We start from the raw sequence: 19,251 nt of genomic DNA, 5'->3' as shown, positions 1-19,251 counted from the left end.
AAGTTTTTGCACTCTGCAGACCTCCCAAAAACGGCCCATTTCCCCCCAAATGGCTCATTTTTCGCAAAAACGGGTCCATTTTTTGTCACAAAACGGGCATGCATAGCCCATTTATGAGGCTTATAGAGTGCTCCTAGGGGCTGGGGGCAAAACTGAGCAAAAAAGGGCCTGTTTTTCACTCCTTTTGCCCTCCCCAGCCCCCAGGAGCACTCTAGAAATCTCCTAAAGGCTATGCACTGCCATTTTTGCAAAGGGACAGGGTTTCAGGAGTCCAAAAATGCTGTATTCAGTGTATAAGATGCACACACAGATTTTCACCCTCTTTTTTGAGGGAAAAAGATGCATCTTATACTCCAAAAAATACGGTGTCATAGCAATTACACAAGAGTTGTTCTATTGCTTGAAGCATTGGCTTTTCTTTCTACCTAATCTTTGTAGGACTAGAATTACAATACCATAAAAATAATATCTAAGATAAAATAATATCCAAGAAAAAACAATAAAAAGAAAAGAACTGCTGTGAGAATTTTGAAAAAAGTTAAGCCTGCAGGTGTTGAGAGTGTAACCAGAGAAATGTTATAGAAGGGCTGTGTTTGAAGTCTGTAATCTGTGCTCCCTTATAAAGAAGGAAAGGTAACAAAAGTGATGAAAAAACTATAGGGGGATTACCTTCAACCAGCCTGGGAAAGTGTTTGGCAGAATTCTGACTGAAAAGGTATGAGACATGACAAGCAAAATTGGAGAAGTGCAACCGTAAGTTGAACGGAGGGAAAAGAAGATTCACTGCATGTTTGTCGATTTAGAGAAAACATGATAAAGCAAATCTCTTCAAATTATATAATATTTTGTATGAATATGGACATATATGTTGGCAGCTTAATGCAATAACAATGTTATAAACAAGCAACAAACAAGCAGTGAGAATAAATGGAATGCTGAATGAATGGGTGAAGCAAAGGTAAGTCTATGGTGCAGAAAGAAATATAGATTTGAAAATTAATGTATTAAACACCAAGCTAATTATTCTGACTAAAATATAGAGTGAATGTCTGAATATATATTTCAGTTTATTTATTTATTTAGCGTATGGCAAATACATGGATAGACGTATAGTGGTTCCAATGTTAATGTCTAGTCCACCCAGCCATTCAAGGACAGAGTGGTCTATGTTGAAAAAAATCAAGACATTGGGACGGTGTAAGCTCTTGATGGACATTTCAGTAATATTTCAGTATATTTCAGTAATATTAAAGGACAAATAAATAAGATGAATCTGTGTATCTTGGCAGAATGTTTACCAATGATAAGAAGGTGGATGAAAAATGAGGTTTAAAGGGAGGTGAAGAGATGGAGGTATTCTGTGGTCTGTGTCATCACCAGTTAGGCAGTTATCAAATGTCTGACAATACATACAGTCCTCGAGTTACAACCAAAACTGGGATCGGAAGTTCAGTCCTAAACCTTTATGATCATAAGTCAAGGCTCCCATGTGACTGGATCTGATTTTTAAAGCGTTTTTACAGTGGTTGTTAAGTGAATTATATGGTCCTACGTCTGAATCACATGGTCATTAAGTGAAATTACGGACATGTTACCATTGGACCCTGCAGTTCAGGGTAAGTGTGAGTCAGTTGCCAAATGCCTGAAATGCAGTAATGTGACCAGAGTCTGTGTGTGCTGTTTGGCAGTGTGACATTGGAATTGCTTTATAGACTGTAAAGCACACTTTCTGACGCAATGATAATTTTGAATGGTTGTTAAATGACTGGTTCTAAGTCAAGGACTACCTGTATTAAAACTTACATTACTTATCACAATCAACAGAAGCAGTGTGATGTAATTCTTAGAGATGTACCATAACTCGGATGTTCAGAAAACTACTATTATTACCCAATAACAGATTGCTGGAGAGATGAGAAAAACATAGTTGTCTATCTATAGTGTATATATCTATCTGTATATATAGAAATGGCTGTTTGTGTGTGTGTGTGTATGTTCCAGCATTAACTCTGGAACGCCTCAAGTAATTTCAACCAAACTTGGTACATAGATGACTTATTCTCTGGAAAAAAACACTGTGGAGTAAGACACTACTAATACCCCTCGGGGTGTGTGTTCTGTTAAGATACAGCCTTTGTGTCTTTAAATAACTTCTATTGTACTGCCGTAAAATGACTTCTACTGTACAGCCCAGTGGTGGGCTCCTGATCCCGTCGCAACCGATACACTGCGACAGGGCCGGGCATCCACAACGGGCACACGCGCTGCACATGCATGCACACCCACCGCCCTGCGACACTCCAGCTGCTTGGCGGAGCATCGCGCAAGAACCGTACGCAAATGGCCCAATTGGCTTAAATACAGGTAAGGAACGAGGGTGGGTGGGCGGGCCCTCAAAAGCACCATTCTGGTATGGTGGCTGCTGCTCCCAGCAGCCACCAGTACACCTGTACCGGGGAGTACCGGCCAGAATCCACCACTGGTACAGCCCAGTGGAGTTGCCATGGTAATGGCTTCACAGTACTCCCTCTGATAACGGGGAAAATCCAACATTAGAAATTATGTTTGGCCCAGACACTTCCATCCTGTAAATAAATACCCGGGCAACGCCGGGTTATCAGCTAGTTGGCTTACAAAAACCTTTGTCACAGATTCTCACTGGATAACCTTGCACCAGTCCCCATCTTTCAGTTTAATCCTACAGGGCTACTCTGGGAATACAATCATAGACTTGAATCGTGTCTACTGAAAGAGTTCCTTGGATAAAAAGAAAGATACAAATGCAATCTTCGAAAAAATATGTTACCTTGGATACAGGTCTAAATAGAACTGCCCCAGAATTTCTCCTGTTGAGCTGTCTTTCACTGTGTAAAGAGTAATGGTCTCATGCCAAACATGAGCATCTTCCACTCGTTCAAATACAAGTCCCAACAGTTGCTGGTAAATTTTGAGCAAGCCTTCTGTGACTGCTTCAATAGGAAAATACTCCTTCAGCTTCTCTTGGTCTACAGAATATTTGAGCTCTTCTGTCTGATTCATGTAATAATGTAGATCCCATGCGTTAATCTTTCCATCATATTCGACACCTATTTCTTCACATTCTTTTTTCTTCAGTTTTAAAATAAATGCTCTCTCCTCTTTACCCAAAAGTTTTAACTTATTACTTAGACCATCTGCAAAACAGAAATTAAAAAAAAAAATACTTTGAGTGCTTGTTACATTCCATTTCAGATTACATTCAAGACTAAGAAAAATACTTTTCCCTTTCTCATGACCTAATTATTGGTTCATAAAACAAGATACAGTTTTGAAAAATATTTTCCAATAGTTTGTGCTGCTGTTTCCTGATTTGGTCTGTATATCATATAATCCCAAAACAAATGTATTAAATTACATTTTAGCATTATGAGCACTGGGCCTTCTATGCCGAATGATAAAAGCAATCAATGTTTTAACATTTGACAGATTCGTTCATAATTAAAAGCTAATATTAATGATACTGAAGTAGCAGTTTCACTGAAAACTTTAGTGAGAGTAGCTTTCTACAAAAAAATTCACTCTGGTCCAAATATTATAGGAGCTCAATCAGAGCAAACCAGTTTGGAATCATATGATCTTGATAAGATTTTATTACGTTCAAAAATATCTATTTTAGAACTGGTGGAATGGAATTCTATAATCTAAATCCTAGAAAACCAGAAAGTTTTATAATGTGTAAAAATTCAGGAATATTAACTTCATGTTCTAGCAGTTGCACTAGTTAACAAACTAAAAATAATGAGTTCAATTTTGAATCACTCTTCTTAAGTTTCATTATTAATTACACAAAAATGTGAAATCACAGCTGCCAGTTCTTTAGCTTGTATTGGTCTTCATAAACATTAAGTTGTTTCCTTAATACAATATTATCATAATTATTATCTCTCAATTAACACAGTTACTATTTTTTTAAAAATTAAAAATACTTCAGATTCATCCTGTCCCTGGCAAAAAGTTGTTATTTTCACTATAAATATTTTACTGACTTAAATTACTCTGATAATATCTTACATGTTAAATGAAAACTGACCTAAGAATGTTATAACATTGTCTGTTATTTTTGCAGTGTTCATTTCAAGAACAAAACTTGCATGTGTGCTATAACCCAGAAGTTCTGCTAATTTTGCCCTCAAAGGAAGAAGCTGTCGAAGAATGTCAGCATTTTCCTAGGAAAATAAAAATTTTGAATCATTAACTATAATATTAAAAACATAAACTCAAAATACGTTACAAACGTAGTTGAAAACTGCAACTTTACATTTTGAATGCAACCAAACTTAATTCTCGTATTATGAAATAACAGGTTTTTAAAAAGTTTAAAGTTCCCTTTTATTTTGTGGTAAAGAATTTATAATGAATATTTGGACTATCTAGGGAACAGTGATAAGAGTGTCTAGATTGTATGCCAAAGGTTTCAGTTCCAATTCTGGCATCTTTAGAAAAAAAAAATGCAGCATGATAACATTGAAAAAAGCCACTTAATAAAAAGCAAACCATTGTTTACATGCATTATTCTGGAAATGGTACAAGTGCATATACAAACAATATAGCATTCAGTAAGTTTTCTGAAAAGGGGAAATGAATCAAATAAAATCAGTATGAAGTGGGTAACAATTAGTCTAGCTTGTCATTTATATTAGGTTAATTATGTTATTCAGTCACTGGAAATATTATGATGTCCTGGATTTTTAAGAATTATCAACATACCATATTAAAAATGTAAAATGACAACTAATACTATAATTTTCTTGTGACATAATTGTTTTAACAATGTATCTTTTCCAAGCAAACCTATCCATCTATTTTACTAACTCATTGTTCAGCCTGTAATTAATTCCTTGAATTTTATTCAGTTACATTAAATCTTCTGAGAAATTTAGTCCCAAAATATCCAGAAGGAATCAGATTGGGACAGCTCATATAAAATACCTTGACTGCTTATATGACAAATGTAATTAAATATATTAGGAGTAATGTTTATGAAATTCTGCTTCTGGAATAAAATCACTCAGTTGCCAACAGAACATATGCAAAAATGGCAAAGATATATTGGTATCTTTATGTCCAAGAATATGTATGAGTATAGAATTTATTGATGTTGAACACTAGTCTTTTATGTCAAGAGGCTTTATAACATCCTGCTCCAAAATCTCAATCTGTAATACACTATATTGCCAAAAGTATTCGCTCACCTGCCTTTACTCACATATGAATTTACTGTAAGTGGCATCCCATTCCTAATCCATAGAGTTCAAAATGACGTCAGTCCACCCGTTGCAGCTATAACAGCTTCAACTCTTCTGGGAAGGCTGTCCACAAGGTTTAGGAGTGTGTTGATGGGAATTTTTGACCATTCTTCCAGAAGCGCATTTGTGAGGTCACACACTGATGCTGGATGAGAAGGCCTGGCTCTCAGTCTCTGCTCTAATTCATCCCAAAGGTGTTCTATCGGGTTGAGGTCAGGACTCTGTGCATGCCAGTCAAGTTCATCCACACCAGACTCTGTCATCCATGTCTTTATGGACCTTGCTTTGTGCACTGGTGCACAGTCATATTGGAAGAGGAAGGGGCCAGCTCCAAACTGTTCCCACAAAGTTGGGAGCATGGGATTGTCCAAAATGTCTTGGTATGCTGAAGGATTCAGAGTTCCTTTCACTGGAACTAAGGGGCCAAGCCCAGCTCCTGAAAAACAACCCCACACCATAATCCCCCCTCCACCAAACTTTAAACTTGGCACAATGCAGTCAGACAGACGTTCTCCTGGCAACCGCCAAACCCAGACTTGTCCATTAGATTGCCAGATGGAGAAGCGAGATTCGTCACTCCAGAGAATGTGTCTCCACTGCTCTAGAGTCCAGTGGCAGTGTGCTTTACACCACTGCATCCAACGCTTTGCATTGCACTTGGTGATGTATGGCTTGGATGCAGCTGCTCGGCCATGGGAACCCATTCCATGAGGCTCTCTGCGCACTGTTCTTGAGCTAATCTGAAGGCCACATGATGTTTGCAGGTCTGTAGTGATTGACTCTGCAGAAAGTTGGCGACTTCTTTGCACTATGCACGTCAGCATCTGCTGACCCCGCTCCGTTAGTTTACATGGCCTACCACTTCGTGGCTGAATTGCTGTCGTTCCCAAACACTTCCACATTCTTATAATACAGCTGACAGTTGACTGTGGAATATTTAGGAGCGAGGAAATGTCACGACTGGATTTGTTGCACAGGTGGCATCCTATCACAGTTCCACGCTGGAATTCACTGAGCTCCTGAGAGCGACCCATTTTTTCACAAATGTTTGTAAAAACAGTCTGCATGCCTAGGTACTTGATTTTATACGCCTGTGGCCATGGAAGTGATTGGAACACCTGATTCTGATTATTTGGATGGGTGAGCGAATACTTTTGGCAATATAGTGTATTTCAGTCAATTTAGTATTTTCATATTTGTAATTAAATTAACAAAAGCTAACTGTTCATACATAGAATGGAAGTAACTGAAATTCACTATTGTGCTTTCATACTTTTATACTACCATACACTGCTGATTTATTTTCCATTGTATGATGTCTACATGATACAGTCTTAAAATAATCTGATCTGTTATGAATGGGGAAAAAAATTTCATACCTCTCTGCACCTGCTGTTAAAAGAAGTTTCCATTTTTCGTCTGGTATCTGGAACACTGCACTTCTTCATAACAGGAAAATAGTGGGGATATTTTAAGGTAACTTTATATTTGTCAGCTTCAATCTTCTCTAAACTACTGATAAAATCATCGGGCAGGGCACCTGAGAAACACATTTCACTACTGGATTAATATAAGGATACATTTTTTCAGACATGTCTTTTAACAATCATCAAAAATCATTCTAAATGTTTAGTGGCAAATAGATTTCTACAGACAAAAGGTATTTAAGGAACTTTGAAATATAAGTTAACTGCCAGTGAGTAAGCAATGATTTTATCAGTTAACTGTTCATATTACAGTAATCATGCTTATTCTATCTAAGAGCAAAATTGTAGTTAGCTATTTAAATGCACTGTGATAACAATAATCAGGTTTTTATTTTCTGGAGTTAAATAATAAAATATTTAAAATCAAGGTAGAACCTTTTCAAGAACACAGGAACAAGTAGCCAAAGGCGGTAAAAGAAAATTATAGAGTTATGGAAAAATGGAAGGTTAACATAAATAAAGGGAAAATCACATTGAATTGATTAAGGTTGATCAACATATGAAACAATTCCAATATAGCACGAAAACTTCCTGTTTTGCAATACTAACTGTACTGTTTACCAATATGATGGTACTATTGAACTATAGATACAAGTCATAAATAGCAAATAGAAATACTCACAAAGTTCATTTTGAGAAAATATCAGAAATGTGTTATCTTCATTGAGATTTTTGCTAAAATCTATACATAATTCACTCAGCTTCTGCTTGATTGTCTTGATTTCCTTAATGTCAATCCATATATAAAAAGCAAAATGTTACATTAAAGGTATCACTGTTCATTACTGAAGTCATGCAGAGCATTCAAAACAAGTGCGTCCCAAGGTGGGCTGTCCCTAATGTTCTTCATGAACATGGAACAGTCTATGTCTATGAAGAAGCTGCCATGAGCCTCTTACAGGACACAAATGCCTTAACGTTTCAAAGAGAGATGTTTTCCTTATGCTAACATGCTTTGTGAACAAACTCCTTCCGTTGTTTTGTTTTCAAGGACATGGCCCAATTTTATTTATTCTTATATTCTCTTCCCATCTTTGGCACACAGTTTAAAGAGAACAAGAATATGCATCTTTTATGACTTTAAGAAACTACTATCTGTTCTGACCTAGGCTTCCCAAGAGCATGAAGCAAACTCCTTGTTCCAACAAAAAACGCTTTTATTAATTTACTGTATTAATTCACTCATTTGCAAAGTTTTTCAAGGGAGGATTTATGTTGAATGTTGAATGTTGATTTTATTTACCGTATTTTCACGACCAAAAGCCGCACCGGATTATAAGCCGCAGTATCAATTAACGTTAATTTTTCAAACTTTTTCCACATATAAAGCGCACCGGGTTATAAGCCGCACGTTTCCCGACGCTTCTGGACATCTGTTGCAGTCGCGAGGAGCCGCGCGAAGGTTCTTGGCGCTCCAGGAAGCCCCGAAAGCAGCTGGGAGAGGCGCACGGCTTGGTTTCTTCTCCCTGGACGTCGCAGCAGCAGCCCCAAGCGCACCGATCTCTGTGTTTTTCGCATCGGGGCATGCTCTTGCAGCACACCCCGATGCGAAAAACACTGAGATCGGTGAGTTTGGGGCTGCTACTGCGACATCCAGGGAGGAGAAACCAAACCGCGCACCTCTCCCAGCTGCTTTCGGGGCTTCCTGGAGCGCCAAGAACCTTCGCGCTTTTCTCCGCTCCTCGCAACTGCAATAGATGTCCAGAAGCGGCTTTTGGGGCTAATGGGGATTGGATTTCCAGCTCGATAGCCCCTGCCGCTTCTGGACGTCTATTGCAGTTGTGAGGAGCCGAGGAGAGTGTGGAGAAGAGCGTGCGATGGTTCTTGGCGCTCCGGGAAGCGGGAGAGGCGCGCGGTTTGGTTTCTCCTCCCTGGACGTCGCAGGCTGCTGCTGCGATGTCCAGGGAGGAGAAACCAAACCGCGCACCTCTCCCGCTTCCCGGAGCGCCAAGAACCGTCGCGCGCTCTTCTCCACACTCTCCTCGGCTCCTCACAACTGCAATAGACGTCCAGAAGCAGCAGGGGCTATCGAGCTGGAAATCCAATCCCCATTAGCCCCAAAAGCCGCTTCTGGACATCTATTGCAGTCGCGAGGAGCAAAGCAGCTGGGAGATCTTTTTCCACATATAAAGCGCACCGGGTTATAAGCCGCACTGCCGATTTTGGATCAAATTTTAGGATTTTCAGTGCGGCTTATAGTCGTGAAAATACGGTATATGCTGCCCTTTTCCCCCGAAGGGGACTCAGGGCGGCTCACAACTCAACTAAGGGAGGGGGATACAGACAAAAAATTAAAACAACGCGCAGCAATACATAATTTAAAACACACAACAGTCATACCATTCGAGAAGGGGGTAGAAGCCTTTTAGCCCCAGGCCTGTCGGAATAGCCTGCGTCGGAGAGCTGCCAGGCTGATATCTGCAAAACCTGGCAAGGAGTCTTGGAACTGATTTCTCCTGCAAACTCCACTCCACTTTCACTCCTCTTTTATTTCCTCCTGGAAGGCCATTCATCATCCACCTGTGGCCTTACTCCCAAGTCGGCCCCTGTTCTTTAGCTGTTCCCTTCGTCTGGCAACTCTGCGCATACACACACTGGGAACAGGCTCCAGGTGTTTATCTGCCTCACTGAAGGCAGCTGATAACCGGCATATGCCTCTGGCCCCCTCTCTGCCTTCAACACAGAACCCTCATGAGAGCCTTCCCTAGACTCCAGGATTGGACCATGTTCTTCCCCGACCTCCTCACTGTCCGAATATGCTTCCAGCTCTGCTGGTGGGCCACAACACTATTTTAAGTACTTTTCTGAACTATGGCACCATAGCTGGGTAAGGCAGATAAAGAAATATAATAAACTTCTTTACTAAAGTATTATATACAAGAAATTCCTAGTATTCTTTTAATATGTCCTTTTGACATAAGTCAATATGGTGTGCCCTCAACTAAAAGAAACACATTTAAAGTAAGTAATTCTTAATTTATCCATACTTTCATATATTTAAGATAACAGGCTGCATACAATCTCAAGCAAGGAACAAACTTCTGGTCATCCAACATATTTTACCATATCGTAGGGGCAGAAATTGGAAAAGCTGGAAATTATGACTCTCAGTTTAGAGAAACTACTATTCAAACTTGGGACAAATGCAAATGATGGAAAATGAGTCAAAAGGAAAAGGCTAGGATTTGTATCCTGAAGGCACTCCTATAGGCTTGATACCTATTCTCTAGGATCTTATGGATATATATTTACTTTTCTTCTTGATTTCAATAAAGCAATTTATCTATCACCATTGTCTCTTCGAGAATTACTGCTGTTAGATAGCTTCAGTATATGGGTGGAGTTGAGAAGTATGGAAAGAAATCTCACACTTCTACAGATTCTCAGTACGCCTCTAAAATGTGCTATGAAGCCCACCCAACCACCCCAGTTTCATTACAGTTTTGAGAGGAGGTTTGCAAAAGAAGACTTGTCATTAATGGATGCTGTTCCATGAGTGGGATAACAGACTTTAATGTCACTCAATATCCATTGGCAATTTTATGGTTATTATTTTGATAAGGTCCCTTGAGTATGTATAAGCAGAAAGCTGACAATAATGCAAGGAAGCAATTAGCTAATAAAATTAGTATTGTGTTTAACATTACAAAATTAGGATACTTCAAATCCCCAATCAGTCATAAATCTTGCTAAAGGAGACAGTTAATTAGTTTTAGCTTTATTAATATTGTATGACTATTCTTTAGATCTACACCATTGAGTCTTATGTTAATGTCTGTTGTTGGCTATTCTAGACATATACTCAAATGAAATTATGGCTGTACACTGTTCAAATAAACTAAGAACATATGAAACAAATATGGAAATATAATAATCCCAACCAATAAGATATCCAGGGCTACGTGGCAAAACATTCTTGCCAAAGTAAGTCTTCTATGTAAGTCTGATGCATACAGTTTAGAAATATTAAATTCAGAAGAATATAAAACGGAAGAGTCTAACTAAGAGTTAGAACATAAAATTATATCATTTGAAACAGTCTTTTATCACCTTGATTCTACTGAATTTGCAATCTTATAGTAAGTAAGAAACCAAGGGGAGCTTTGTATAGGATTTCAATGTGTTATTTGTAAGACTTACTAAAGTTAAAATTAATATATACATATTTTTGGACAAATATAATTTTCACCTTTTTAAAAAATGTTGAATTATGCTACACTTACATTCTGGACTTCCGCAGGAAGGTGAAGCCCATTCCTTTCCCCCATTTTTATTGACTTCTCTAAGTATCTTTTAGCTTCTGGTCTTAAAATCTCAGGGTTACACATTTGCTGAAATGTAAAGAAATATAACATTTAATATATTCAAAGTTCAGTATTAATGCATGAGTTGTATTTCTATATAAAACATTAAATATTTTGCTTGGTATCAGAATAATAGTTTGACACGGTGAATTTTATATTCAGTGATGCATGCCTGTTCAGCAGCAAAAACAGTTCTGGCACCGTCCAGACCTTCCGCACAGCCCTCAAGATCTGGCTATCCCGTCAGGCCTGGGGATAAGACCCGAACTTCGCCCCACCCGAATGCTGAATGAATGTTGTGTTTTATCGGTTTATTTTTTATTCACATTTTTTTCTTTTCTTTCTTGTGTTTTGTCTTACACTCCTTTCCCATTAATTGTAAGCCGCCCTGAGTCCCCTCAGGGAAAAGGGCGGCCTATAAATGTCAAATAAATGACTAAAAAAAAAAAAAAAAATGGCAGAACAGATTCCTTTTTTCCAAATTTCTCATATTTCTTCAATTGAATAAGGAGATCCTTTAAAAAAAAGATAATATAGCTGAGGTTAAACAGCTTCAGTTGTACGCTAACAGCCTCATAAGCTTTAAGACTAAATGTGTAGATCACAGCTAGAAGCCAAGAGAGTCAGACACAATAGCTTGCCTTAAATCACCTAGTAATTTGCCCCCCCAAAAGAAGGAGGGCAAAAGAAGAAGGGGACGACAGAGAATGAGGTGGCTGGATGGATTCATCGAAGCAGAAAGCATGAGGTTAAATGGACTCCAGAGGATGGTGGAGGACAGGAAGGCCTGGAGGAATGTTGTCCATGGGGTTGCGATGGGTCGGATACGACTTCGCAACAAGCCATTTTTGAAAAAATTAGATTTGTCTCAATTAATTTGCCATTTATTAACACTACAAGAAACTACTGTCAAGTGAGGAGTAACATGAACCACTTTAGCTCACTTTAACTGCTGTAACGCTAAGAACACATAAGATTTATGCTTTTAAAAATGTCTCGCCCTTGTTTTCTTTAAACTAGTACCCACCATCGTTCCACATTCATTTAAATTCAAAATTTGTCATTAAGACTTACTGTATTTTTCGGAGTATAAGACACACCTCCCCCCCCCCCATAAAAGAGTGTGGAAATGTCAGTACATCTTATACACCGAATACAGCCATTTATGGCCTCCCGAAGCACTGCATCCCATTTTTGTGAAAAACGGGTACCGTATTTTCACGACCATAAGCCGCACTGAAAATCCTAAAATTTTATCAAAAACCAGCAGTGCGGCTTATAACCCGGTGCGCTTTATGTGTGGAAAAAGATAGAAAATCTCTCCCTCCCGACGCTCAAACTTGAAGCTCGCAAGCATGCACACGTCCCTCGGGTCTCTCCCTTCAACCTCGCTACTTTCTCAGTCGGAGACCGGGGGGCGAGCAGAGAGCCACCCAGTTCCCAGCCCCTATAGACTGAGCTGTTCCGTCACCCCCGCCGCCGCAAGAAGGGACGGCAGAAGGGACGGCTGACCGGCTCAGCCCTTCAGGATTTGCCGGCGCCGAGCACCCCATCCGCCCCGGCAGTCGCCCTGCCTAACTCCGCTCCGCGCCCCAGCCGGCTCTGCGCTGCCGGTCAAGGGCGCGCGGGTGGCCGGTGCGGCGCCGGTCTTCCCAGCACACCACGCCGGCCGGGCAAGAGCTGGGAGAGCAGCGGAGCCCGAAGCCTCCCGCGCCAGAAACGTCCCGCTAGCCGACGCCTGCCACGTGCGCCCACCCGCCCACCTCGGGGACCGCAACCCAGGCGCCCTGCCCGCCGCCGCCCGGTTTGGCTTCCCTGGCCGCGGCGCCCCAGGCCCCCGCGCTGGCGATCTCCCGGGGTGGCGAGGCTGCGCGGGGCCGCTCAGCGGAGGAAGGCGGCCGCCTGGCGGGAGAGGCTCGGCCGAAAGGTGCTGGGGCTGGAGCCGCAGAGCCAGGCATGCCTTCCGCCCGGGAAGTCCTGCCCCTTCATCCCCGAAGGCCGGCGCGCGGTGAGGGGGGCCGGCGTGGGGGCGAAAGTACTTTACACATGCTCCACGGTCGCCGCGCTCTCCGTCCCAGCCTTCGCCGAAGCCGGCGGGCTGCCTCCCGAAGAAGCCGCCGGAGCGTCCCAAGCCAGAAAATGCCCCAACTCGGGCAGACGGAGTTCCAAGTTGCAACCTGCGCACGTGATTCGATGAGGAACCAAGGGGAGCCGGGTCTCTGAGCGCGGCTTATAACCCGGTGCGCTTTATATGTGGAAAAAGTTTAAAAAATTAACGTTAATTGATACTGCGGCTTTTAATCCGGTGCGGCTTTTGGTCGTGAAAATACGGTAGTTTTTCTCCAAAACGTAGGCGTTTTTGCCTTCCCCCAACCCCCAGAAGCACCGTGCAGGCTTCAGCAGGGCTGGGGGAAGGCAAAAGGCAAAAACACCTCCCCCACCCCTGGGGTCTGGGGAGGACAACAACTTTTTTTTCTTACTTACCTCTTTGAAATCTTGGTGTGTCTTGTACACCGGTGCGTCTTATAGTCCGAAAAATACAGTATTTTTACACGTCTCACAATACATGCCACCTGCAACACATCAATTTAGCAGCATCTTTGGGAGGAGACTGCCCTGCTATTTTCATTTAGCTTTGGTGGACATGTCCTTTCTTCCACCTCCCAAGGAATTATATGTTCAATATCTGAACATATTAATTAATGTTTGTATTTTAATAATAGAAATGGTAATAAACATTCATAGCCATTAAAGGCAAACTCAGCTCTAACCAATTCATTCATCTTTGTACTTTGGTACTGAAATATCATGAAAAGATTTACATGATTGTGTGTATTTTGTGACACCCCTTGTTGACTAAGGGTGTCACAAAATGACTTGTTGATTAAGACAATTTGCAGCAAGAAGAGGAACCATTTCTCCTATGGGTAATTTTTTATTCAGCATGGTGTATGAACTCAAAGTCTTGGTTGAGGAACCAGGACATGATTTGCCTCAGCAGATAAATACTGCATTCTTCTCATTCCAACAATGGATCTGGGAATGAAATTGATTGGTGGGTAGAGGAGTTAAAACTATTTCCAACCATAGAAAATCAGGACCATTGTTTTTATGCATCTTTGAAGGTAGGAGGGAGATTTATTTTCAACTACCAACCCTGGAAAGCGTATGTAAGATGAAGACTAACAGGCCACCTTCAACAAATGTTTACAAACAGACCCACATTTTGGAATTGCTTCTCTATCCTGTTATGCTCTTCTTTATACAATGATGCTTTTTATGTGTATATTTGACATCCAAAATTCATCCCATTTGAGAAAATGTTTATGTCTGATAGATATTTAGGATTATTCTATGACCATAGAAGAGCATCAAAGGTTGCAAATCTGAGTGAATGTTCTTTTTGGACATGCTATGATCAGGATGGGTTGCTGCCAGTTTTAATACTGGTTCGCAATCCGCGCAACCCGCACCAGACACGCGCTGGGCGTGTACTGTTCAATGTAAATTGTTCTTCGCACATGCGCAGAACATTACAGTGAACTGCGCACATGCAGTCACTAAAAACCAAAATGGCACTGGCCCAGTTGCAGGGAGGGTACTGGTTCAGGGGCGTGGCAGGCCTGGGTTGCTGCCAGTTCGGCGACCCAGACCTGAATTCCACTACCGGTTTGGCTGAACTGGGAGCAACCCCCTCTGGCTATGATGGAATAGTTCAGAATATGGAAGGACTGATTCAGAAAATGTGCGCTAAGCAAAGTTATACCCAGAGTTTATAAACTCTTGCCTGTTTCTTGGATTGTTTTACTACACAACTCTATACTGGATAGAATATATCTTTATTTTAATTTTTGTGTGATGCATTAAGACTTTAAGTGATGATCAAATGAATCTATTGTATCATTCTAAAAATACAGAGAAATGTTGGTAGAAGGTCTTATGAAAAAGGACTTTCACCATTCCTTTCTGTTCCTTACAATCTCAAGGTTTTTTTTTAATGTTTTGAGACATGGGAGTTCAGAAATGGAATGCATTGTGGCAGAGAATCACATGAACTGAGTGGAGGCATTTTCTTTGAGCAGAACCTTCATTCAACAAAGAGAGGCTGAATTCATTAGCTGCGCAAGCCAAGCCGGATGCTTCTTTTCTGCTCATCAGCAAAAACGGAATCAAATTTCAGGGCAAGACCTCTAGGCAACTGAGCGTCTTCTATTGAAAATCATCCGTTTTAGAGACAGGCTTCCCGATGGAGCATTGTTTATTCATATAAAAGGAAAAAACAATGCTCCAATGAACAGCAAAGGAATGGGCCACAAAGGTAATTCAGCTGTCATCAAGACTTGAAGAAGCCTTTTAATCGGCTCTCCTTTTATGTACAAAAAAAAATCATATAACAGTTGTCAGACAAATAAACAATGATGAATAGATTCTATGGAAAGTGTTAAACGTGGAATCAAGATTTTATTACTGAAGGTCATTAGATAGTTTTAGAAGTTTAGTTTAAATATAAATTGAAATAAAAAGTGAGGTTCTTGTTGGCTTATTAATTACAACAAGTGTACCGATGCAGCTGAAAGTATTAGTATCTGTCCACCTCCCCCCCATCCTAATTTTCTGTTAAATAAATTTGAAACTGATATAAGGTAGTTGTTAAGTATATCTCCTTTTGGAGACTAGAGTTAAGTAGCAGAAGGTAGCCAGGAATGTGCCACTGAATAGTCACACTATCAATCACAGCCGCCGAAGTTAAAACAAGGATAACTTTACTTGCGTTAACAAGAATAAAGAAGGATAAACATTCTCCAAAACAAGTGATAAGTAGTCTTGAATTATATACATAGTCTATGATACGTTGGTTTACAGATGCTCAGCTCACGATTCACCATGTAGACAGGTAATTAACATACAGAGTAGCCACCATCCAATATATAGTATTCAACTCCAATAACAAGCATGGAGAACATACAAGAAACAACCAGGAACAAGACAGTAGTAGTTCCTACTTCCTCTTATGGCTGATTAAAGCAACAGCATCCAATCACATCTCACTTGAGCATTTAAAGTGACAGATACATTTTTTCAATCATGGTATGTATGTATGTATGTATGTATGTATGTATGTATGTATGTATATGTATATGTATATGTACACACACACATTGCCAACCCACGACTAGGATTACATCTCTAACAGTAGTGACAACCACTATTCTTATTCCAGTGTCTATAGAGCAGACTTGTGCTTTTGATGTATGACTTCACACTGTTACTTATTCTTGTAAGTAACAAAACAAATGAAAATGGTATTCCTTAGAAAATAAAATACATTATTGGATGTTAGTCAGTGGTGGGTTTCTAAATTTTCTGCTACCAGTTCGCTCTTTCTCTCTAGCGCAATGCTTCTGTGCATGTGCAGATGCGTCCGGGTGGATGAACGGAGCACCCCACTGCCACTACTACTGGTTCACCCGGGAGAAACCCACCTCTGATGTTAGCGATCTCTCAAGCAGGCTGTTTTCTTTAATTAGTATCATAGATATTTTCAATCTCATAAGTCGCTGATTATGGAGAAACATAGTCAGGCATTTTGGGTCATGAGCAGTATAGTGAACATAGACAAGAGAAAGAAAAGCAGAAGTTTTCTGGAGAGGAAAGGAAAAGGGTAATAACCAAGCATTGTAAGGATAAAGATTACAAAACCATTTCCAAAGAGGTTCATATTGCTAAAGCACAGCTACTAATATCAACAACTTTAAAGTCCCCAGGACCATAGCCAAACCTACCTAGACATGGTCACAAGTAGAAAACTGAACAGAAGGATAGTTTGAATGGTGTAGAAAGAACCAATGAAAAGTTTAAAAGAGATTCTGTCTGACCTCCGAAGATCAAGATACAACAATATCAAATTGCACCATCCCTCATCTTACTAAAAGACGCCTGCCATGAGAGAAGACCTAGGAAGACTCCTCTTCTAAAAGGCAGACACACAACAAGCATGTCTGGAGTTTGCTAAAATGGATGTTGACAAGTCACATTTTCTAGGAGAATGCCCTCTGGAAAGATGAAAACAAATTACAGCTTTTTGCTAAGTCACAGCAGCTATAATTTCTCAGAAGAAAAAGCGATGCTATTAAAGAAAAGAATACCATTGTTTACTGAGAAACTGGATACTTTGAATCTGCTAGGATACAAAGAAATCAGGAATCATTAGGACACATTTTGGAGCGAAATACAATGCTCATTCTTAGAAAATTCAGTCAGAAGTCATCTAGATAATGGCCCAAAACATATATCTAAGAGAACTCAAGAATGAGACTGTAATCTACAGAGTGTAAAGAACGGGCCTGCCTCTGTAAATGGGACTGCGTGGTTTGTATAAGGTTTCCTGATTTATTCTCAGTTTGATTTCCACGTACACATTTAAATCACAGAACTATAAGCAAAACATCAGGCTTTATGCTATTAAGCGCTCATGTCCAATTAGGTGTTGGCCACCAATGCAGAGTTTTCAGTATAAATTGTGTACTTTATAAACTCCCTACTTCACTTTCTGGGCATAGCCTAACAGGAATGAAAGAACCACCATATACTAGTGCCCAAATTACCCCTACCTAGTGTTCCAGAAGGACACCACAGATGTTAATATTGTAATCCAGAAGGACTAGTAGAGATGCACTTTCCTTATCCTCGGAAAGATGGAAGGTTAAGTCAATCTTGAACTGGTTAGGATCAAACTCCTTGGCAATGGGCAGAGTTAGCCTGCAATACTGCATTCTAACCATTGCACAATCATGGCCTTTGAATGGTTGCTGAACAAATGTCATATGTCAAGGACTACTTGCATCATTTAAATCCATTTGGAATTGTCAGGCATGTTCTTAATAATTTGATCCAGAAATGTAATGTTTGGAACTGGCATACAATCACACAAATTTCCCAATCTGGGATACATCTTTAGGCAAATTGGGAGTATATCTCTTCTGTAAGAAAGAAATGATTACTTTCTTTAACTATGCAGATTATGCCAGTCTGGCTGATTTAATTGGTTGGTGGGGAGGGGGGGGGCAAGGTTGAAAAAATAGGCAATGATCCTAATTTATTCACATGCACACATTCTTGAACTGTACAAGATGGAAAGGATTCAAATTTACAGGACAAGTGATTGCTGAAGTTACATCCCAATGCTGGATTCTAAATCAAGGCAAATCTAATCAGTTATGTTAATAAAGAATGATACAAATTGCTGACAGCATGCCATGAATTGTTCGGGCTCTCTCTATTAAGCATGTTGAAAAAGATACTGCATATTATGGGAGACCAATGCCAGTCTGTCCTGTGCAACACAATGGAGGTAGACAAGTGTTCCTAACTGCCTCCTCTGCCACAGAATAATAATTTAAATGGGCATTGACATGACTCCCATATTCTATATAATCTGATCCATCCATTTGTTTTACCCCATTCAACTCCCTAGAACAAGTAGGATTACTATAATGTGGCTCTTTATGAAGGTACTCTTTAGAAGCAAATGTATCCACGTTCCACAGGTTAACCAGGCATGAGCACTATCACAGTGTAGGAAATATCTATTTCCACTAAACTATTCACATCCACCAGGCATTTAAGTTGGATATTTAAGTATACAATCCTCCACCCCTGAAGACTGAAGATATTTACATGAACCGTCAGTCTAAAACTGACTAGAGAATGATCTGGCATGATGACAAGCATATAGAAAGGTCTTCCATCTTACAATTTCTAGCTCTATGCAAACAAAACAGTGGTGACTCCAGCTATCTCAAATCTGCAATTCTTTAAATCCCAGACCTAGGTGATGCAATCTTAAGTAAATTAACTTTGTTGGAAGCAAACAGTGAAAGGTCTGATTGTGAAGAAAAGTCTTTTCTACAAGCAGCAAGCAGACTGACAGATACATTATTCCCTTTCCCTTATTGTCTGCTTGCGCTCAGCAATGGCGGCTTTCTCAATTTCTCTATTATAGGTCTAGTAGCTGATAACCCAGTGTTGCCCGGGTATTTATTTATAGGAGGAAAATGTCTGGACCAAACATAATTTGTAATGTTGGATTTCCCCCCTTGTGGAGTACTGTGAAGCTGTTATCACGGCAACTCTACTGCACTGCACAGTGGAAACCATTTTACAGCAGTATAGTAG

The 19,251-nt window shown here is 40.1% G+C and overlaps 1 protein-coding gene across 2 annotated transcripts in view; it reads right to left on the bottom strand.

The window, feature by feature from the left end:
- NLN (neurolysin) overlaps positions 1-19,251 on the bottom strand; it is a 41,027-nt gene that overhangs the window by 10,513 nt on the left and 11,263 nt on the right. For both annotated transcript variants that reach the window (XM_014060965.2, XM_087715562.1), the window contains exons 4-8: positions 10,996-11,103; positions 7,395-7,497; positions 6,665-6,825; positions 4,070-4,205; positions 2,807-3,173 (exon numbers count right to left, since the gene is read on the bottom strand). In XM_014060965.2, coding sequence (XP_013916440.1) covers positions 2,807-3,173; positions 4,070-4,205; positions 6,665-6,825; positions 7,395-7,497; positions 10,996-11,103 — 875 coding nt within the window. The remainder of the gene's footprint in view (positions 1-2,806; positions 3,174-4,069; positions 4,206-6,664; positions 6,826-7,394; positions 7,498-10,995; positions 11,104-19,251) is intronic.

The sequence above is a fragment of the Thamnophis sirtalis genome, unplaced genomic scaffold (genome assembly GCF_051295495.1).
Source record: "Thamnophis sirtalis isolate CommonGarterSnake01/CBP01778 unplaced genomic scaffold, rThaSir2_p1.2 scaffold_5, whole genome shotgun sequence".
Taxonomy (NCBI): domain Eukaryota; kingdom Metazoa; phylum Chordata; class Lepidosauria; order Squamata; family Natricidae; genus Thamnophis; species Thamnophis sirtalis.
This window is presented reverse-complemented; position numbering and strand designations above follow the sequence as displayed.